General features: G+C 53.2%; 7 protein-coding genes across 7 annotated transcripts; 3 read left to right on the top strand and 4 right to left on the bottom strand.

The window, feature by feature from the left end:
- Positions 1-1,873: 1,873 nt before the first annotated feature.
- On the bottom strand, positions 1,874-5,533 carry BBK36DRAFT_1122306 (ARM repeat-containing protein; the record flags this gene model as incomplete). The annotated part of the gene is made up of 1 exon (XM_024890931.1): positions 1,874-5,533. The coding sequence occupies one exon, from the start codon at positions 5,531-5,533 to the stop codon at positions 1,874-1,876; it is 3,660 nt and encodes a 1,219-aa protein (XP_024748765.1).
- Positions 5,534-5,932: 399 nt separating this feature from the next.
- Positions 5,933-7,251, bottom strand: BBK36DRAFT_1122498 (hypothetical protein; the record flags this gene model as incomplete). Its single annotated transcript, XM_024890953.1, has 3 exons — positions 5,933-6,694; positions 6,755-7,067; positions 7,133-7,251. 3 exons carry the CDS (start codon positions 7,249-7,251, stop codon positions 5,933-5,935), a joined length of 1,194 nt encoding a protein of 397 aa, XP_024748764.1.
- A 326-nt stretch (positions 7,252-7,577) lies between these two features.
- Positions 7,578-9,954, top strand: BBK36DRAFT_1135805 (hypothetical protein). Its single transcript, XM_024892764.1, has 8 exons — positions 7,578-7,714; positions 7,793-7,821; positions 7,878-8,984; positions 9,044-9,308; positions 9,362-9,573; positions 9,605-9,607; positions 9,645-9,750; positions 9,870-9,954. The coding sequence occupies exons 1-7, from the start codon at positions 7,687-7,689 to the stop codon at positions 9,666-9,668; spliced, it is 1,668 nt and encodes a 555-aa protein (XP_024748763.1). The 5' UTR covers positions 7,578-7,686; the 3' UTR covers positions 9,669-9,750; positions 9,870-9,954.
- Positions 9,955-10,617: 663 nt separating this feature from the next.
- On the top strand, positions 10,618-11,378 carry BBK36DRAFT_1160641 (ribosomal protein S13, S15 family; the record flags this gene model as incomplete). The annotated part of the gene is made up of 4 exons (XM_024894311.1): positions 10,618-10,819; positions 10,898-10,930; positions 11,085-11,131; positions 11,205-11,378. 4 exons carry the CDS (start codon positions 10,618-10,620, stop codon positions 11,376-11,378), a joined length of 456 nt encoding a protein of 151 aa, XP_024748762.1.
- Positions 11,379-11,691: 313 nt separating this feature from the next.
- BBK36DRAFT_1160640 (hypothetical protein) lies at positions 11,692-12,255 on the bottom strand (the record flags this gene model as incomplete). Its single annotated transcript, XM_024894310.1, has 3 exons — positions 11,692-11,764; positions 11,831-12,039; positions 12,118-12,255. The coding sequence occupies 3 exons, from the start codon at positions 12,253-12,255 to the stop codon at positions 11,692-11,694; spliced, it is 420 nt and encodes a 139-aa protein (XP_024748761.1).
- A 283-nt stretch (positions 12,256-12,538) lies between these two features.
- BBK36DRAFT_166374 (hypothetical protein) lies at positions 12,539-15,172 on the top strand (the record flags this gene model as incomplete). The annotated part of the gene is made up of 2 exons (XM_024897779.1): positions 12,539-13,050; positions 13,104-15,172. The coding sequence occupies 2 exons, from the start codon at positions 12,539-12,541 to the stop codon at positions 15,166-15,168; spliced, it is 2,577 nt and encodes an 858-aa protein (XP_024748760.1). The 3' UTR covers positions 15,169-15,172.
- A 4,512-nt stretch (positions 15,173-19,684) lies between these two features.
- On the bottom strand, positions 19,685-20,408 carry BBK36DRAFT_1205430 (hypothetical protein). The gene has a single exon (XM_024897358.1). It carries the CDS (start codon positions 20,392-20,394, stop codon positions 19,708-19,710), a length of 687 nt encoding a protein of 228 aa, XP_024748759.1. The 5' UTR covers positions 20,395-20,408; the 3' UTR covers positions 19,685-19,707.
- Positions 20,409-20,937: the final 529 nt, after the last annotated feature.

The following is a 20,937-nucleotide window of genomic DNA, read 5'->3' as shown; positions in this document are numbered from 1 at the left end:
TCTGCGATTCAAATCTCCAACGTTTCCACCAAAAGCAACTTTCTCAGCCCACAAGCCGCGTAATCAAAAACACCACACCGTTTTTTTCTTTCTCCAGAAACCCCCATTCTTTGCCTTCTCTTTCTTTCGCTAGTCATTCACTATCATTGAATCATGGATAGGCGTAGTTTTGCGTTCTTTTTTTTCGGTTTCCTACCCAGTATATGACCTTAGTCAGTCAGTCAACTTTTATCCCGGACGAATGATTCCGGGCTTTGGGAGCTGAGTCCGACAACGCATCTAGTATCTGGAAAAGTGGACTATGTTTCTCTTGGGATTCATCCACATACAGGGCAGTTCACGTATCAACAAACCACGCACTCCACTGAACATCTAACGGTTTTTTTTAAACTTGTGCCTGCCAAGAGGTTGATTTCTCCATGTGGGCATCTGAGCATGTTTTGTCTATCAATCTCCGAAGTGCTGCCCCCGTCTCCATACTATTCTTCTCTAGGTAGTTCCGCTGGAGGATTTCCAAGCTGCTTCCATTGTTACCAGAAATGTGCTTCGCCTCAGCGGTCAAGTCAGGGGGCCATGTTACGGAGTCCACGTATTATATATATAGTAGAATGAAATAAATCACATAAATTCATAGATTTTGCCGTTGGCCAGTCAAGGAAGGGCAAACGTGGTTTGGACAAAACCGACCGAAGCTCTCTCTGGGCGTGCGTGATGGCCTCTAGCGGACAGTTAATGACCAGAGCGCCTGCGTAACGTTTATTGAGATGGGATAATCAGCCATCGAGGGATCTGATATTATCTAGAGCATCGTGTATAAGTGATTGGAAGAGATAGGTCATGGGATAGTCCATACTAGAGACGTCATCTATCCTGTTTTTAAGAATTGGAAAAGCGCTTTGCCAGCTCATAAGGACAGAGAGAGGAAGAATTCAACTAGGAAAGAGAGAGTGGGGAAGAGTCCAGCTATAAAAGAGAGAGAGAGAGAGAGAGAGAGATAAGTAGCAAGATGTTAAGAGACCGAGAGTTGAAAGAGTTGAAAGAGTTGAAAGAGTTGAAAGAGTTAAAAGAGTTTGATAGACATACTCAAGGAAGAGATTGAACCATTTCGTAATTCTACATCTCATGGGGCCACGTAGGGCTCAAGTGATGATACGCCTACAAGATGGAGTGTCTGAATGGAATTCGCAACAAGAACGTCACACTGCTCGAGTATATCGACGCTTGGAGCGTGTATGCGTCTTCTCGTAGAGTATTGTTAACTACGCATATCGTTTGCCCAAGCTCATCTTCTATCACAATGTGGGCTGCATGGATTCATCTGTGCATGAAAAGGGACCGTTTTGATACTATCGCCGCGAATAATTGACATCGCCCCTCCTCCCAAATAGTAAGCGCGCATCTATCTGAGCGGAGGACTTTATACAGGAATAGCTTTCTACGGGTTGGCTCGAATAACATCATACCAACACCGATAGAAAAGGGCAGCAATTGTCTCTCCAACATACAGCTCAAACAGGTAGTATGACGTTGCAACTGAAGAAACTCGACTTGACCGCGAGTGTAGCCCCATCATACAAGGACAAAACAATCTGGGCATTTACAACATCACGCGTCGCTATACACACGGTATCCATAGGTTCATCTCACTGTAAAGACAACGGGGAGTGGAAAAAGCACACCTTCTTTTCTTTTGGTACTCTAACATGAAAACGCCTAAACGCATGCCACTTGTAGTCCACCCTTGTGCGTTATTAGAAAGAAAAACCAAGCAAAATCAGAATATCCCCTATCCCAACTTGCTATAAACCCCTTATTATACGAAAAGTTGTCTCCCTGCCAGCTTTTCATCGTACGTAGCATGGCATGGCAAAAATCACAAAACAATGGCCAGCTCCGGCCGGTCCATGAGCTCGTCGTCCAGGTTGGGGTAATATGGCACCATGGCATCGGCCGCGGCGACGTAGGCATCGTTGTAAAGACGCCAGTAGGGCGTCCGCACCTTTCTCGCTGGGTGGAAAAGCCCAGCCCACACGTAGTTGAGGACCAGGCCAGGGCCAGCGGCCACACGGATGGCCTCGATGGCTTCGATGATGCGGTCAATGACGTGGGGACTGGTCTCAAACAGGTTGGGATAGAGCAGGTTGAGCAGATGAATCATGGCATCTTCGCAGCCGAGGCCAACAACGCCCAGAGCAATGTGCTTGACAACCGATGCGGCCGTCTGGCGATGAACCTGGTCTCGGTCTGTAAGGGCATCCTCCAGAAGGGGCGTGACGGCGTAGACGTAGTCCTTGGCCATTTCGCCAATGTATTCAAACAGGAAAGACAGCGACTTGAGCACGCCATTCTGGACGTTGAGCTCAGGCACGCGATATTCGTTCATGAGGGCTGGCAGGACAGTGAAGGGGGCACAGGTCTCGGCGACGATGCCAATAGCAACGGCCGTGTTGACACGCGACTGTCGCTCCTGCACCCTCAGGTTGTTCAGCAGCGTGGCCAGAACGTCCTGGGGACCAATGGCCTTGGCAATGAAACCGAAGGTGTTGTTTGCCGCTCGTCGAATTCCTTTCTTGTGAGCCTTGAGCATATCAAGCAGCTCAAAGCAAATTCTCATCCACTCTCGGGCGTTGACACTCTCGGGGCCGCGATCGGCAATACGTCCCACCAGATCAATCGTGTTCTCCTGCACCTTTTCGTGTCGGTTTCGTAGAATGGGGGTCAACCGAGGGAGCAGGTCTTTGATGGGCGGCTGCATCTGAGAAATACCCACGACGGTGACGATGGATCGCAGGGCTCCCAAGATCGATCCGAGAACTTCGGGATACTCTTCACCCAGATACTCGTACAAGACAATACCCAGCTTGCCCATGAGGGCATCCTCTCCACACTGCTTCATCACCATGGCGATTCGCGAGATGAGGTCGGCGGCCTGCTGGCGGACAGTGGCAGACTTGTTGTTGAGCCTCCAGAGGATTGTGCTCACGATTTGCGGCAGGTATGGCTTGCAGCGGGTTCCAAGGGCGTTGACCACCGAACCAAAGCCGTTGAGCATGACAATGTCTTCGACGCTCTGTTCCTGGAACGCGTGAAGGATGCCGTCAATCAGGCGTTCCTCGAGACGCTCGCCAATGTCCGCAGCACCCAGACTGGCCACAACCTTTTCAACCGTCTCCACAGTCATCTTTCGGTAGGCCTCGCTCTCATCCTTGAGGTTGTTAACGATCCTCTCCAGAATCTCGCTCACGCCAACCTTCTGGCCAATGTCGACCGTGGTCTCGACGACCTGCTTGTAGTTGCGCTTGTCGAGAGCCATTCGCCGGACCCAGAAGCTCTTGAAGAATTCGTCCAGGACATGCTCCTTCAGGTAACCGGCCGTGACTCCCTCGGTGCCCGCGCATTGAGACACCACCTTCAACACCACCTTCTTCATCTCTTCATCGGGCGAGGCAAACTCTCGCAGCAGAATCTCCATGATCTGGCTGGTGTAGTAGTTGGCATACTCTTCGTCCATGAGAGGGATGATGTATCCCACGGCCTTGAGGAAGCCAGCCAGTCCCTTTCCTCGTTGCTTACGAGCGCCAGTCCACAGTGGGTTGAGGATGTCGTCAAAGCTCTCGATACCATACGGGTTCGAGGCCTCAGCAAGGGCAGCAATGGCCAAACTAGTAACGGTTCTGACTTTCGTCTGCTCATCGCTCAGATTGGGGGCAATGCAGTCGACCAGGCCCTTGAGGTGGGGAAGCACTGCACATCCCATCAGGATGGGAATCTGCTGAACAATCTTGACTCCAGTGTGTCTGGCTTGCCAGGACTTCTTGCTTCGGCACACGGCTCTGAGGAAAGGCAGCAGTGCGGGAATGCCGAGGGCAGAGGCCACAACAGCGAATGCTCGGGCGGTCGTGTTACGGACGTACTCGTCGACGTGGTCAATGTCGGGTCGCATCGTGCTTATCATGGTTGCAAGACCTGCTGCTTTGCTGAGGTTGGAGATGATTTCACGACCTTCGACTCGGGCGTAGTAGTCTTGGTCGATCAGGAGCGGCTCGATGACGACGAGAATCTTGTGCACATATGGGCGTACCAAGTCGTCCAGCTTGTAGAGAATTCGGTCGATGACCTTGACGAGCAGATGTCGCTCCTGGTCCTCCAACGACTTTTCCATCAGCAGTGGAAGAATCTGGTCAAACAGGGCACCGGCACCGAACTGTCTAGCATTGTCCGTAATCTGTCGAAGGGCCGTCTTTCGCATCGGTGGGGTTCCGTTTTTAATCTTGAGGAGCAATCTCATGATCTTGCGCTCCTTGAGCTCGTCCACGCTAAGGGCGTTCTCATCAGCGCCGTCTGTGAGCTTGCCAAAGTAGGCCATGTCCTCGGGCTTGAAGAATTGCAAGTCGCCAACCCCCGGGATCTCAGCTGGCATCGGCTTTCCACCAAGTCTGACTTGGTCAGGGTCCTGCATCATGAAGCCAGTCTGAGGTGCGGGGGTCGCCATCAATTTGTGAGCCGGAGCCCGGACGGGTTCGTAACCCGGAGGGGGTTCTAGGATCTTGTAGCCCTCCTTTTCGCCAGGCAGGAGCAGATCGAGCTCTTCGTCGCTCAGGGGCGCATTCCGTCCAGAGATATCGGTGCCAAAGGTCGTGGGCATCGGGGCAGCCTGCGACGGGTGCATGGGGGTTGCAAGGCCTTGATTGCCCATCGGGGTTGCAGAGGGTGCCTGATCCCATCGCGAGCGCTTCTTGGGAGCCTCCATGGCACCGGGGGCCGGAACAGATGGGGTCTGGTCCCAACGGGAGCGCTTGGACTTGGCTTCAGCTGCAGCCTCCTCCTTGGCCTCCTCTTCTCCGGCAGGCGTTGTCGAGACGTCCCATCGCTTCTTACGCTTGCGTACCGACGTAACAGCCTCGGTGGAACCCGCCTCTGCGTTTTCCTTGTCGCCCTCGGCGAGCGTTGGCTTGAGCTCCTCGTCATCGTGGTTGTTCGTCGACTCTGCCTGAATAGCCTGCTTCACACGCATCTCCTCGCGCTCGAGCTCGCGCATCTCCATAATCTCCCGATAGCTGGTTCCATTCTCCGCGGCGCCGGCCTGTCGGTTCTCAGCAAAAGGATCGGCTCGGGTCGGCGTGAGCACGCGGTTGAACCTTCGCTTCTGGTAATCAGTCTCGCGGTCAGCGATGCGCCCGCTCTTCTCGCCCTTGCCGGCGAGGATGTCGTCTTCTTCGACGCCATCGCCGCGGGCAAACTCGTCAATCATCTCGCGCGAGGCTGTGTACTGGCCCACGAGCCTACGCGTGTTGTCGCCGTCTGCCATCTCATCGTCATCATCTCCCATGGGCAGGGACGTGTGATATCCCGCAAACTTGTCGCCCCCCTGCGTGTCGTACAGAACGCTGTCCGCGCTGTCGGTGAGCCGCTGCTTCGTCGAGTCGGTGCGTTGGTTCGAGGCTGCCAACGCGCGAGAGCTCTTGGACGAGGCTGCCGCGGCGTTGCGCTCCTGCTGGAGCCTCTTGATGGTCTCGAAATCCGCATCAGACATCTTGGCTCATCGACCTTGCTGCTTCATCCCGGTTCTAACGTGCTTGAAGTGGTCCCAACGAGATCGTTGCGCATGGAGGTGTGGCTGCTGCGAAGGCTTTGGATGCTTGGATAGGGATTGCAGGCCAAGCTTTGACGTGAGGCGGCAAAAAGTCTACCGCCAACGGAAGCTCCCGGCGTTTACCCGGCGTGGCGCGACTCCTCGAGTTCTGCCTAACAATGAGCTTACGTAAAGGGGCAACCAATGCAACTACAATTGCTTCGCATCACGGAGTGCATTCGGCCAGGAAACAAGCAGAATATGATGGAAGGAGGAGACGTATTTAATGTATGAATAAGCTCGTTTGATCAATGCGATTAGAGACGGCGAATGCATGAAATAGCACTCGAATCTTTTTATTTATGGCCGAGATCTTGTGCGTCTCCTCTTGACTGCCGTCTCTATTTCTAAGATGACTCCGTCTTTGGTATCCTCCTCTTTCACACGTATCTCCTCCACCTTGACAGTTGTTTTCCTTTTCCTCGAAGGCTTCTCTTTTGTGGGCGACATATCTTCTCCTTTCGGAAGTTCTTCGACCTCCTCGACCTTCTCGACCTTTTCCACCTTGATACGCCCTGAAAACTCGCGCAAGTCGGCTGTGAACAAGACTGAATGAGCCCAGCCCGCATATTTGCCCCATATGCTTCTGAAATGATCGCCAATGGCATCATACATGGCCTTGTTGATTGTCTTGGGGCCCTTTTTGCCGAAGCGGTAGTCCCGCTGGGCAATCTGTAGGACATGCGTATCAACTGGCACTGACTCTCCCCATCCCAGGCCCATCAAGCACACGCAGTCGGCCACCTTTGGGCCCACGCCGGTCAGCGAAAGTAATGCAGTCTGGGCATCTTTGTAGGTGGATTGCGATCCGTCTGATACCGCCACAGCATTGAAGGCAGGGAAATCCGGGTTTCGCAGAGAGTCTAGCCATGCTGGAGGTTTGTCCTGTGCAATGATGCGCGCCGTTTCTGCAATGTACTTGGCACGATACCCAAAGCCGAGCTCTCTTAGCCGAGTCTCGACTGTCTTGTCTGTGAGCGCCTCTGGGGTTGGGAAGTCGTGCATGGCTTCTCCATCAATGTGGCCTATTAATGGGCCATAGTATTTGCAGAGTTTGTGCGCCTAGAATTGACTTTTGTTAGTCCAAGCATCGAAGAGTGATTCTTCCTTGTATCGACTCACCATCTGAGATATTCGGGATATATTGTTGTTGCTGCTGCATATGAAGCATATCAGGGCCTCCCATGCATCCTGGTTCAGGATGCGGACTCCTGTAAACTGCGGTGCCTTTTTTCGAAAGTTGGGGTCATCTTTAGACCATTGTTGATACAGCGAAGCAAGATCTATGTTCAAGCTGAAGTAGTGGCGAAGTAGATCTTCCGTGTCGTCCTTGAATGATGGAGCCTCTGCCTGATGTGCCGGCCATGTCGCTTTGTAGTGCAGGTGTGTTGCATCTTGCTTCAGAGATAATATCCTCCCATGTAAGGTGCAGGTCCTAAGGTATTTTCGTCAGTCAACAACGTAAGGCATGGCAAAAAGGCACTTTCGAGTGAGGCAAACCATTCATCGTTGAGTTTCCGCCACCTAAACGACTGGCCGCACCGCAACGTCGTGTCTATGCAGAGCTCTGCCAGGCTGACCGGCAACTTGCGCCAACTAGCAACATGTGTCATCGCCATTCCAGCCAACTCGTCGAGCCCTCAAGGTGATTTTGATAAGAGTAGGTAGGCGGAAGATGAACTCCAGGTTAACGCTGTATTATCAATTTGATACGCCAGCAACGAAAGTCGTTCACTTTAACGCCTGTCCAGCGCATTACTTGATAGGGGGCCGCTAGGGAGCCTCGAGGGTCCCTGAGCGCGTCACTAAAGCACTAGCCGCAGATAATCCGACAGGCTCGCCGGCGCAGAGTGGCCCGCTAGCGCCAAGGCGGACTAGCGCCCATGCTGCAAAAAAGCTCCAGCCTCGCCTTTGATGCAACGAATTGGCAAAGGAGCTTCTAGCCAAGAACATCTGCAGCGACCTCATCTGCCGTTTTGCCCGCCACGATATCCGGCATCATCAATCTCAAGACGGTGCTCGGTCGCTGGCGTTAGCGATAAGACAAGTCCATCATGAACGGCGACAGCTATTCATCTCGAGGTAAACAACGACACGCGTCCGACGCCGTCTCTTCTTCTTTTTAGGCGCCTGTGCTAACCAGAGTTTCGCGTCGAACAGATGGGGGGCGAAGAAACCGAGATTATCCTGTTCGTATGCCAAATTTGCTGCTTCCACCCGCCATGTCTAATCGTGTTTGCTGCAGGGCCCTAGAGGTGACAGGGATGACCGCCGCGACCGTCACAGAGACCGCGACCGCCGACGCTCTCGATCACCGGACCATCGTGGACATCGTCGAGGAGAGGACGGCGATGCATACTCGTCAAGCCGCAACCACCGCGACCGAGAGCGCGAGGACAGATACTCATCAGCGCGCGACCGCCGAGGCGATCGGGACTGGGACCGTGATCGCGGCTCCTACCGCCGAGATGCTCGACGTGACGACGATGACAGACCCAGCCGGCGAGATCGAGACCCCTACGACGACCGCCGACGAGGAGGCCGAGACCGGGACAGGCGTGATGATGCCTTCATAAAGCAAGAGCAGGCACGCCGCAGTCCGTCGCCCCCCAAGAAACGAGAACCCACTCCTGACCTGACGGACGTCGTGCCTATCCTCGAGCGCAAGCGCCGCCTGACGCAGTGGGATATTAAGCCCCCTGGCTACGATCTCGTGACGGCTGAGCAGGCCAAGCTCTCCGGCATGTTCCCCCTTCCAGGAGCTCCTCGCCAGCAGCCGATGGATCCCACGAAGCTGCAAGCCTTTATGACCCAGCCCGGTGGTCAAGTCAGCAGCGCCGGTCTGAAAGCTAGCAACTCTCGACAGGCCAAACGTCTGCTGGTCTATAACGTCCCAAGCGGGGTGACCGAAGAGGCTTTAACCTCGTTCTTCAACCTACAGCTGAATGGCTTGAACGTCATTGAGACCCCTGACCCCTGTGTCAACTGCCAGTTTTCTCAAGACAAAGCATTTGCCGTGGTGGAATTTCGGAATGCGTCTGACGCAACCGTTGCGCTCGCACTTGATGGCATTACCATGGAAGCTGAGGATGCGCAAAACGGCACCGCTAATGGCGGCAGTCCTGGCTTGAACATTCGCAGACCCAAGGACTATGTCATGCCCGGCATCCCAGACGATATTCCCTACGACCCCGAGGTCATCTCCAACGTCGTCCCTGATACTGTGCACAAGCTGTGCATCACCAACATCCCCACTTTCCTTAATGAGGAGCAGATTATCGAACTCCTCGCCGCATTTGGTAAACCCAAGTCATTCGTCCTGGTGAAGGATCGGAGTACGGAAGAGTCCAGGGTGAGTCACGCTTCGTTGCAGACATTTGGCAGGGAAAGCCGTGCTAACTGCGAATCAAGGGCATCGCGTTTACCGAGTACCTTGACCCTTCTTCGGCCAACGAGCCTGCCCTTAACAGCCTCAACGGAATGGATGTTGCCGGCAAGAAGCTCAAGGTGACAAAGGCCAGCATTGGACCAACCCAGGTGGCCAATTTCGACGTGGGCATCACTGCCATTAGCGGCCTTGCTTCTCAAACGTCCAACGACATTGAGAGGAGCTCCGTCATTCAGCTTCTGAACATGGTCACTCCCGAAGAGCTCTTGGACAACGATGATTACGAAGGTATGTCAAGTCGACCGGTTATTTTGCTGTTGGGATTCTAACGCGAGATGCAGAAATCTGTGAGGATGTCCAGGACGAGTGTGCCAAGTTTGGCAAGGTTGTGGAGCTCAAGGTACCCAGGCCGACTGGCGGCAGCAGACAATCCGCCGGTGTGGGCAAGATATTCGTCAAGTTCGATTCCGTAGAGTCAGCCACCAAAGCCCTCACAGCTCTTGCTGGCAGAAAGTTTGCCGACCGAACTGTGGTATCCACGTATTTCCCAGAGGTTCGTCTACTCTACCATTGTCCTCCACGTTGAAAAGGAGAAAAGAGGAAAGCTAACACCCGCAACAGGAGAATTTCGAAGTCGGTGCCTGGTAAAGCACACCAGCTGTAATATCTGGGCAAGGTAGTCCGCAGTTCAATGAGTATCTGATAGTGGCTCACGACAGTCACATCTGCGACCATGTGAATTGAAATTGATGATAGCTTTGGTTAAGGGGCGGAGCGTTGCAGGTTTGATGATCAAACGTACTTCGGATGTTACCAAGCAGGAACACGAGGACGAAAACATAAAAAACAGGACGGCGTTTGTGTGCTTTCGCATGTGGCTGCGAAGAAGAAAGGATCAAGGCTCAATTGTAGGCAAACAGGTATGGAATGTCAAAGTCATATTAGGATTACTACGGCACTATCGCTATGGAACTTGGTGTAAATCTGTGTCTGTTTGCTTCATGTTAGCCGTCTATTGCATGAAGCGGTCTTTTGCAGAAACATGTGAAATGAGTGTCGAGGATCAGAAGTCCGGTCCATTCATTGACCACCCGAAGGAGGTCTAACATAAGAGGTGCCAAAATAAAACAAAATGTGTTCGTGTCATCATAAAAGCATTGCCATGAAGGCATCGCGATATCATAAGGAGCTTGCGCAAAAGGAGAGAAGTAGCTTACCAGTTCAACGTAACTAAAGTGTACGATGTGCTCGCCGGCTCAAATGCACCTCTGTACCATTCCTTACTTTCAGTAATATCTGGGTAAGAGAGGAGAGGCGTTGAGGAAGCAAGACGCAGCGCGTCAGAAGCCTTTTCTTCTCTTCGCGGGAAAAAATTTGGACAGAAAGATAATGGCGGGTCGAGACATCGAGGCTGAAGAGACTAAGGATAAGTCACGTGCTCGAGCGGAAATCAAGGCAAGCGGCTCACCAGCCACACCCACGGCCACTGTTCCGCCTTTTGCTACCTGCTACTATCAAACTTTCGCGACCAGCTCCCTCGACAAACTTTCTTGCATCGTCCAGCAGCAAGCAGCATCACCTCCATAAACCAGCCAAGATGGGTCGTCTTCACAGCAAGGGCAAGGGCATTTCAGCCTCCGCCATCCCCTACTCCCGCTCTGCTCCCTCGTGGCTCAAGACCACCCCCGAGCAGGTCGTCGACCAGATCTGCAAGCTGGCCAAGAAGGGTGCCACTCCCTCCCAGATCGGTGTTGTCCTGCGTGACTCCCACGGCATCTCCCAGGTCAAGGTCGTCACTGGTAAGTTTTTGGATGATAGGGCGGATTTCCACGAGAAAGGCTATAATGGGGAACTTTTTGGCTAACTCTAACTTGCAGGTAACCGAATTCTGCGTATCCTCAAGTCCAACGGTACGGAACCCTGAACAAAGAGCGAAAGAAAGAGTGTCATGTTTTCGAACCGACGCATGCATTACTCTGCCTCTCGACTTTTATATACAATCTTCCATGAGATACTTCTCTCATGTGCCTCTGTTTGGTCATGACTGACAGAGTGATCTAATAGGCCTCGCCCCCGACATTCCTGAGGACCTGTACATGCTGATCAAGAAGGTGAGATTTGGCAATGCTCAGAAAGAGTTGTATCTTCTTTGAAACGACGGATTACTGACAAGAAATTCGCTAGGCTGTCGCTGTCCGCAAGCACCTTGAGCGCAACCGCAAGGACAAGGACTCCAAGTTCCGCCTCATTCTCATCGAGTCCCGTATCCACCGTCTGGCCCGTTACTACAAGACCGTCGGTGTCCTGCCCCCCACCTGGAAGTACGAGTCCGCTACTGCCAGCACCATTGTCGCTTAAGCGAGGGAACAAAACAAAAAGAGGGACGACAGGTTATCTGGCCAGGGTCACGGTCATGGTCGTGGAGGGGTTCTCGGGTCTTGGAGTTTGGGACATTTATGGAAAAGCTGCATTTAGAGCCATGATTCTTCTGCGTCGGTCGTGAAACACCGAGCTGCGGCAGTCAAAGATGCTCAAATCGAAAGCAATTGGACTGCTCAATGATATAGATGTGCTCTGGGTATCCTGAAATCCCTGATCCGTAATCTGAAATCCTCAAACGCCTTCAACGTGCCTTGTCCCATGTTCTAATGACGCGTGCACATGAATTGAATCACCCTGTACCTTCCATCTCCTTTGATCGCTGTATCAAGTACTCGCCTAACACTCGCAGAGGGTCTTCCGGCCTACATGGATTGTTAAAACTGTCAAAGAATACTGAGCTTGTGAAAGCCTCCCGCGCATTGACTTACTTTTCCTTGGCCAACATCTTCATTCCTTCCAACAAAACACCGGTAACCTTTGTGTTCAGGTATCGCCGTGTCGAATCACCATGCGGAGGCGCCTCGGAAGGCATCATGAATCCCGAGTCTGGGTGCGCCGAAGGAGCTCTTGATCCTTGCGCCGGAGTCCCTGTCCGGCCAGGAGCTGGGCTGTGAGCGAAAGCAGCCGGTGCCGGTGACTGCTATGCTTGTCAGTCAATCAAAGAAGCGTCTCAAAATCACGAGAACATATGAATATAATAGTAGACGGGTCTTACTGCTTGGTCTGTCGGTACATCAGCCATCGTCACGTCTGCGTTCCCTTGGCTCTGCTGCGTGGACGGCAGATTCGAGGCCTCGTCATTGATGGACACTTGCGGAACATCCGGTGCTGATCTTGTATCCTCGTCCGCCATGATTATGGAAATTCGGAGGTGTAGAAGTTGCCCAATTGGTTGTTTTCAGGCTGGAATGAAAGGAAAGCTGCCATGCCGCTTTCGAGAAAGCAGCTTGAAGCTTGTTGGTGGAGACGGTGCACTTAATTGCCTGGAGAGGGTCAGCTGACTTCGCGTTTAGCTGATTCACGCCTCCGCGTCAAACTGTCTCTTTGCTTGTGCAAGGCTCTCTTTTTTCAACGTCTTTCTTTCTTACCTTTGGGCTGACAAATGCTCAGAAGTTCTGCTCCTGAAATGGGGTATTATGGATGCTTTTGTGAAACGGCTTCCGAAAGCTAATGCTGAGGGCCAAGATGCTGGGAACTCGAGTCGCCGTGCATCAACTGTCGCGGGGAGGCCTTCCAAGCGGATGAAGAGGGACAATGATTCAGCTTCGGAGACTGAGGAGCCGAGTGCGCTTTCAGTCGAAGACGATCACCCGAAAGTTTTATCTACAGAGAGAGTTCTGGATGAAAAGGACCAGCGCCGGAACAAGGACCGAGTCACTGATTTCGAGAATGCCCTGCCGCCAACCGAGGCCAACCAGGAAGCAATCGAAGAATATGAGGCTCTCAAATCTTCTCAGAACAATGCCGGAGAAGAGAGTGCAGAAGGAAAGCCTGCTCCGTTATGGGTGAAAGGAAGAAGCTCGATCTATGTCGATGCATTCAACCTTGCGTTAGATACGGTCTTGGAGGAAGAATCCTCCCTATTCAGTAGCAAAGAGAGAGAGATTTTCAACCAATGGAGAAAATTGGACTACCAGGCTCAATACTTGTGAGTCCTCACCCATGTCATCCAAGCCTTCGTCTACTCAACGGAGAGGATAGGTACGTTCGGCTGTTTCTCCGGAAAACTGCGGCGTGGCATCGTTCGTCTCGTCTAGGGTATTTCAACGATATCTCGGATCATAGCAGTGCCATTGCTACGCTTCAGGAACGTCGACCTCTACCTCCAGAAGACGAAGCAGAGCCGCTCGTAGACAGCCAGCTGCCATCTGTGAACCTGGAAACCCCCGATGATTGCGATACTTTTTCGTTTGCCGATGCCTCGGAAGACCATCTCGATACAGTCGAGGAAGCCGCCTCGCTCCTGTACCTCGACGAGCTCAAAGCTCTAGCCAAAGAAGCCAAAGTCCAAGGCAAGACGAAGGCGGACATGATCAGGGCCTTGTGCCGGATGAGCCAGCAACAGACCGGCCTAATGGCCCTGGGTATCAGTAGACAGAATAGCGGGGATTCGAGCACCTCTGGAAGAAACGACCCTGCCATATCAGCAGTAGGCAAGCTGAAGAGGGAAGATTCGAATCGGGAGCAGCACTTTCTAGCCAAGATTCTGGCCATTGTTGGCTCGTGCATTCGAATATCGCCTGTCACATTCAAATTGTTTGAGAGGGTTCACTTGGTCTTCTACAGATCTACAGAATGGACGGAGAAGTCCCTGACGACGATTATACTGGCCAAGATTGCTAGACGGAGTTTTCCCGAGTACCTCGTCTGTCGGTCTTCAACAATATTCGCGTCTCGATCTCACCTGTTGGAATATGAGGCGGCGATACACATGGAAGCGGAAGTGGATGGTGTGCTTGAATCGAACGGACCCCTGGATGAAAGAGGCTCACAGAAAATTCTCAACATCTTTGAGCGGGTGTATCCCCGCTGGAAAGCCTTGGTTGAAGAAGAAACGGAGAAAGAGCGGCGAGTCTACGAAATGGGGGAGGGCGCCTATCTCCGGAGATTCAATCCCGCTCATTCATACACGCGAATCCTCGTCAAGGCCGCATTTGTCTTTGGCAAACTAAAGCAGTACCTCAAAGAACATGAATTGTTGACTGAGTTGCTGGATCAACGGCTTTTTCACCTGGCTCGGAGGGGGGCGTGGTATCAACGCAAGGCTCTACTGGAAGAACACTACATGGCCAGTCTCGACCCAAACCCTGTCACCAACGACTTGGAGCAACAGAAGAAGCGATGGAGAGCCATAGCAGTCTCGACCTGTGAGACAGGACTTCAAGACCCCGATTGCCATCTCATACACCATTATGACCTACAGAAGCGATTGGTCAAACTGGAAAAGAGGCTCCGGATTCCCAAACGCCTTCAACATGACTTTGGACATGTACGACTTGTTGACCCCTTGGAGCTATCCGTTGAAGGGATCCAACTGAAGCGAACTACCCCACCGAGGCCAGGAGGACAGGCTCCAAGCACCAGAACCATTTGGTTGGACGAATCAAACTCTGGCGGTGAGTGCAGCGTGGAAGAGATGTGTCTTGGTCACTTTCGGTCACAGGGGTGGAAGGGTTACCATGCTGAGGGGGGTATCATTCGTACCCTGTTTGCGTATCTGTTCTACGACATCTTGTTTTTCTACATCCCCAACGTTTTCCAGACGGCCTTTCAGACTTGCCCGCTGGACTTGCACACGGACGCCTTCTTCCCTGCCCGGGCCTCGGAGATCAACCATCGACTCGTGGAGATTGCCAATGGAGAGGGCGAACGGATCCTTCGTGGGGTATGGGACAAGGAGCATGAACGACGAACCAGTGTGATAGGGCTCAATTGGGATTTCGAGGTGGAGGACTTGACGGAACTAGTGCGCTGCTTCCAAGGTAGCGCCTTAGCCGCTTTATGCAAGGTGATGGCACAGGAATACAGACAGAGAGGTGGAGGCATTCCGGACCTTGTCCTTTGGCGACTGGCGGAGAGCGACGAAGCAGACGCCCCAGACGAGGAGCCGGGAAGGGCAAAGGGCGAGGTCATGTTTGTAGAGGTCAAGAGCGCAAACGACAGATTGAGCGACACGCAGCGCCTATGGATCCACGTCCTCACTGGAGCCGGGGTCAAAGTCGCTCTTTGCAACGCCGTCGCAAAGGAGATCAGAGAAGTGGACTAGTAGCCATTCGCCCGCATTGAGTCGCTTACAGGATTGTATGCCTTGCGATGGAGAAGAGGGAGGGGGATATACTTTCAGTTGTGATGGATGGAGGGTGCTCAACGCAAAGGGTGGAGATGGAGGCGTGGACATTGACCTGCTCCTCCCACCCTGGCGACTTGGGAAACCTAGCCATCGAAGCCCCGGCGGGATGATCTTGATTTGCCATGTGCAGCTGCGAGTCGCGAGAGAATGAAGACCTTCGTGGGATGTGGGATGCTGTTCCCCGGTGGTTTATGGAGAGGGGTCCCCACCGGAGCTCCGTGTGATATGGAAACGAAGGTGCTTCCGTCACCGTCGGTCGTGCGTGCGTGTGCGTGGTTCCAAATATAGCAGCAATGGAACCTGTCTCAGAATGTTCCATCTGGGCGGCGCGGAAGCTCCTCTGCAGTCCTCTTCTTCTTCCAATGTCGGCTTAACCCGGTTTCAGCAGAGGTGATACGGGCCAGGACCACCCCTGCCTCTCTGTGCTCTCGCGTTTCAGGACCACTCATCATACAAATGGGTAGGATTCTCGAGAGAATCTTGCTAGTCTGACGGGAAACCGGGACCAATGAGAAGACATGGCGACATCGAAACAGCGTGACTCGCATGACCGACCGTCACATTATGGCTCTAACAGCACGACGAACCAACACACATAGCCTGGTGGGACAGCGATGTGTCGAGTTCGAATCGACTTGTTGAGAGGGATGTGACAGCAGAGCAGGCTAAGCAAAGAGCAAAGCAAGCAGGGGGGGTTGTGGTGGAGGACAGAGAGAAGCTTAGAGAGTCCCAGCACGGCGGTGAACCGATGCTAGTCCCGCGGACAAGAGGCCTCGCGTGAAGGAGAATTACCTTTTGCGTGGTAACTCGGCAGTTGGCCTCGCCTGACGAGAGCCATGGTCGAAAAAAGAAAGATGGAAATCTCAGCACTAAACCGGCGGCCCCTTGCGGAGGGGACGATAGTTGGACTTTGGGTCCATTTTATGCCCACGAGGCAGCCTTCGCTTATTGAGTTTTTTGCTTCTTGCTGTCTCTCTACCATATCTTGACATTACGGACAGATTCGGAGCCTGGAAATGGGTGCTTATGGCTACCTGCCCTCCCCTTCTCTATTGTTGCTGTGTACTGCTTCCTAGTTACTTTGCTCGAAGGTAGACGAGTAGGCAAGCGCCGCTCGAAGCAGCTACAGCAATCTCTCGCCACATGCACTGTCACAGCAAGAGAAGGGCCCTACGAATTACATGAAGATTGCTCCATAAGAAGACGTCTGCGTACATACTGCCGACATACGCCCTCGCACAGGCCATACAGACAAAACGACAGGCATCATGAAAGGCTACAGCAGCAACAGGCAGAAAAAGGGCCCCCTTCCGAAAGCCACAGGAAGCGACGGCTTAGTGTGTCTGTATTGTCTTGAACATGAATGTGTTGCCCACATATCAGGGCGCTTAGATCCCGGCCAATCATGGACACTGGACCTGACGGGTGGGTGACAGACATCTCCACGCCGGCCAATGGTGCGGGCCTGCGGGAGCTCAACGGCGCTTAGAGGTCCGCTTTGGCACGAACAGGGGTGGCACTGGGATCGTTTCTTCTTGGGGCGGGACGCCGCTTTAAGGCTGACTGGCTCTCTCTCTCTCTCTCTCACGATGACTTTGCTTGGCTTTTTTTTTAGCCCCAGGTCCTAGACTACGAAGAGGAGACAGGGGTATGGAGGAGTACCTACTGTGGTTGACGGAGGCGGAAGTGAGAGAGAGGGTGTGTGAGCAGTGACGTCGGCAAACGTCACGACGCACGACGGATGGTGTGTCCGGGAGAAGGATGAAGGAATTGGTGGGTGTAGTCGATCGAAAAAGGATGGAAGCTGCTTTGCAAGTTCACATACAGGACAAAGAAGCATGGGGAACCTGGAGAAGGGACAAATTGGTGGAAGAGCAACAACAACAACAGCAGCAGCAGCAGCAGCAGCCAAGGAGAGGAGATTCGAGCAGAGACGGCACGCTGCTATGACGAGCATCTTTGTCCCCCTTGATGAAGGAGGGAGGGAGAGAAGAGGGGGGGCGTGTGGAAGAGATGGATGATGATGACCTAAGCCCATGCACGACAGGGAGAATGAATGCTTGAACGACGAGAGTTTATGAGATTGACAAGAGTTGTTGCAAGGGGGACTGACGGACGAACTCGAACGAAAAAAAGATAGACGAAGACTTACTTGGGCGGTTCTCATTCGCTACGGCCCAGCCAGAAGGAAAGGGAGGAATATGCGCTTGCTTGTTATGCTGTGTTTCTTGAGTCCACAGCCTATCGATCCATATTGGCAAGGAACAAGACGTGTGAATAGCCGCTCAGCGAGATATTATAGACGACTCGACGAAACGAAACAGGGCGGCACACCAAATCACGGCGTCACGATGCAAGATGGAGGAAACAATACCAACAACCAGAAAGCCACAAGAACGAAACATCACAAAACATGACAGGCGGGATACTAGCATACTTGTACAAGCAAGTGGTAAAATAAGCAAAAGTATTAAGCAGCAACTCGGTGGCCTCTCGCATCGCGACCTAGCGGGAAGCATCTTCCCGCCCCGGCCCATTATCCGGCCTTAGACTCATCCACTCGGCCGCGCACACGCACAAGCGCTCACCATATTACTACTACTGCTACTATAGCATGATGCTACTATACGGGACAAAGTGAACGGGCCTACGGGAGTCGGAATGTCAACGTCTGTCCTTGTTTCTCTGAGGGCGTGGATTTCCGGAGGACGTGTCCCTGAAGGGGGTCCTTCAAACAAAGAGGGTCTTCTTGTATCCGTCGATATATCTCATAGCAGCCATTGACGCACAAGAGAAGGATGGTAGAACAGGGCTTATCAGAGTCCCTACGGTTCTACGGCATGATTCCTCCCTCTCCTCGAATACTACACGCAAGCCCTAGGTAACTTTGCACAAAAGCAAACAAAGCACCGAAACCAAACGGCCCCAGCTCCAGACATCAAAGCAAACTACTATTGCATATCCTCACCCCTCGTTTACCAAATGTTCACTTACCAAAGTATTACATCCCTCTCCATAATACCAGCAGACAAGAGGGCAGAGGGAGAGAGAGAGGGAGGGAGAGAGAAAAGGCCCTTGCACATGCGCATACAAAGTCCCCATCCCACTCCGAGTCATCGCACATGCTCAGGCGCCCACCCTCATGCGACCGCCTGTGCGACCACCAATCCTCCCCAGTCTCTCTCGCACTCTCACTCTTCCACTTTGCCATGGCACCAGTACTGCAGCTTTGCGTGAAATAATATAGAGGAGCGCCATTACGGAGTACTGCTGTAGAGAAAGAGGGCACAAAAGGGTAAAGCGTCACCACGGCAGCGAATGAACGAGGCCTCTTATACCGAGATTGGCTCTTCGCACCGCACGGGAGCACTACCTGCAAGCCATCCCGACGACATGTCGTAAGACTGGGCAAATTGATGGATATACATGTCATAACCCATCTGCCATGGCCCATCTTGCGTCGCAATCGGAGAATACCGCACCCATCAGCGCCGTCACAATGCGCTACAGAGCACGCTCTTTGTTGCAGTCATTCATTCAATAGTCTTTTCCCTGTCTCTCTAAGTAGTGTATAAATGCGCGTTACGGGCATGCTGTCTGCGCTGTGCAGCTGGCCCGTCTGGTTATCCAAGGGTGAAAACTGCCTCCGCCGACCCCGACTCTATGCGACCTCGCAAACAACCGGCCCCTCTTGGTTCCCGCTCCCGGTGACACACGCGGCATCGCCTGACCCTCTGCCGGCCCCCGCCCAGACTCGAGCAGACCATTATCCACAGTCTAGCCCTGGCCTCGGCTTGACTATCGAGCTGGTCGATGCGTTGCGGAAGCGTTGCAGAAGCGCCCGCCAGATGTCGAGGATCCGTGCCAGAAGAAGAAAAAACGCCAACAAACTCCGAAGGAAATCCCTTGTTCCTCCAAAGCAGAAGAACAGCAAACAAAAAGCCTCCACCCTCGCAGGCCCTCACACAATGGAGGAATGCGATAACAAAAGAAAATGATATCGAGATAGCCGACATGGAGATGGGAACAGATAATAATAGAAAACTCCCCCCACCACTCGTCCATGATACGCCAGTAGCAGTGTCATTCCGGGACCCTCCCAGGTCCAAAATGTAATCCATCACATCGTCGACTTCAGCTTCGACCAGCGTATTAGTGCTGAAGGTTTCGTGAAAAAAATAATAAAACGAGAATTGGAAGCAGCTCACCCTTCCAATTCTCTGGCATCATGCTTTTTTGGGTCTCCTCCAGGGAGACGTGCAGTCGGGAAGACAAGAAGTGAAAACACCCAGTGTCGTCGATCATGGTTGGTATACAGTTGGGGTGTTGGTTAGTTAAAAGTGTGCAGGAGGATAGCATCGCCATCACCAAAACGAGATGTGGTAGAAGCAGAGTGTCGGAGGCGTTGTGTGATTCAAGCATGCTTCGGAGCATGCTTTCCCTCTCCTCTCCTCGTTACTCCACCTTCCGTCTCTTGCCTCGGGGAGCAGGCTCCATCTTGGGCGTGTAGGTGACGGTTCTCGTCACCACCTCCCGGATGTGCCGTACACTCCGTGACGACTTTGGCTTCTTCGCTTCCAGGCGAGCCTTGAGAGCGGCGTCCCAATCGAACACGGAGTGGATGGATCCCGCGCTAAACGGAGAGCCGATGAGTCTCGAGCTCATGGGAGAGTCGAGATTGGAGATGGCAGGACTGGGCGGCACTTTCAAGCTGGGAAAGCAATGCGCTCCAGTAGGAGGAGCCGACATGGGGAGAGGCGCCGTGAATGGAGTGGGAGGGACCGCCGTCGCCGACGCTGGCGACGAGGGTTTGCTGCTGGCGGCGCTTGAAGTCGGAGAGGGGCGCTCGTCGGTCGAGGACGTCTCCGACTTGTCGCTGGCGGCAGATGTCGGTGCGGACTCGGGGGAGATCTCGCCCGGTGCAAAAGCCGGTGAGCCGAGCGTAAGGGCCTTGGACAGGAAGTCGGTGTAGGCCAATGGTGGGCTAATGGGTGTCTTGATATAGCTTGGGTCAGGCTTGTAGGCGAACGGTAGAGCAGACCGAGGAGTGGCCGCGGTTGCTGAATGTACGTCCGAGGGAAAGGTGCTCGTCACTGGGGTAGCGAGCTTGCCCAGCTTGGGCCTGGCTGTGGCTGCGGGCATGATGGCGGTGGTTGTTGAGATGACTGGTAGTTGATGACAAGAAGGCGTGAATGATACGCAAGCGATGACTTCGGTTGTGCGAGAGTGCTTGCTTGTGAGTGGTGAATTCCAGTTGTTCTTCTAATCCCGTAGTAGTAGTGGTGGGCTGGTGGTAGTCGACGATGGCCGGAGTTAAGTAAGGTAAATGGGATAAGAGACGGGAAGCGGTCGTGGCAGCTTGTAAGCCTCAAGGCTTCAAAGCTATAACCAGTGATGCCCTTCAAGAGAAAGATACGCAACGAGATGAGGCCAGAGAAAAAGTTGGCGGGGACGAAGAAGGCAGACCGCGGTGATTATATTGTGTTGGACGGTTGGCAGAAGTCAGAGCAGTAGCAGCGGACGGGGGGCGTGTTCCTAAGGAGGGGTGTTGGAGAGCGTCAGAGACAGCAGACCCCGGCGGACGAGGGGTTTGGCGGCAAAGGCGAGACGGGGTTTGGCTTGTTTGAGAAGAGCCAGTCAAAGCAGCGCAGGCAGTGTAAGGCTCGGGTAGGGGCTGTGTTTTGG

The sequence above is a fragment of the Trichoderma citrinoviride genome, assembly GCF_003025115.1.
Source record: "Trichoderma citrinoviride strain TUCIM 6016 unplaced genomic scaffold BBK36scaffold_9, whole genome shotgun sequence".
Taxonomy (NCBI): Eukaryota; Fungi; Ascomycota; class Sordariomycetes; order Hypocreales; family Hypocreaceae; genus Trichoderma; species Trichoderma citrinoviride.
This window is presented reverse-complemented; position numbering and strand designations above follow the sequence as displayed.

What these genes read in the sequence shown, in the direction of transcription:
- BBK36DRAFT_1135805 (XM_024892764.1), top strand. Translation starts at nt 7,687, where the DNA reads ATGAACGGCGACAGCTATTCATCTCGAG. An exon ending in GAAGAAACCGAGATTATCCT is followed by an intron (nt 7,822 to 7,877) that starts GTTCGTATGCCA and finishes TGTTTGCTGCAG; the next exon opens with GGCCCTAGAGGTGACAGGGA. An exon ending in GGAGTACGGAAGAGTCCAGG is followed by an intron (nt 8,985 to 9,043) that starts GTGAGTCACGCT and finishes CTGCGAATCAAG; the next exon opens with GGCATCGCGTTTACCGAGTA.
- BBK36DRAFT_1205430 (XM_024897358.1), bottom strand. Translation starts at nt 20,394, where the DNA reads ATGCCCGCAGCCACAGCCAGGCCCAAGCTGGGCAAGCTCGCTACCCCA.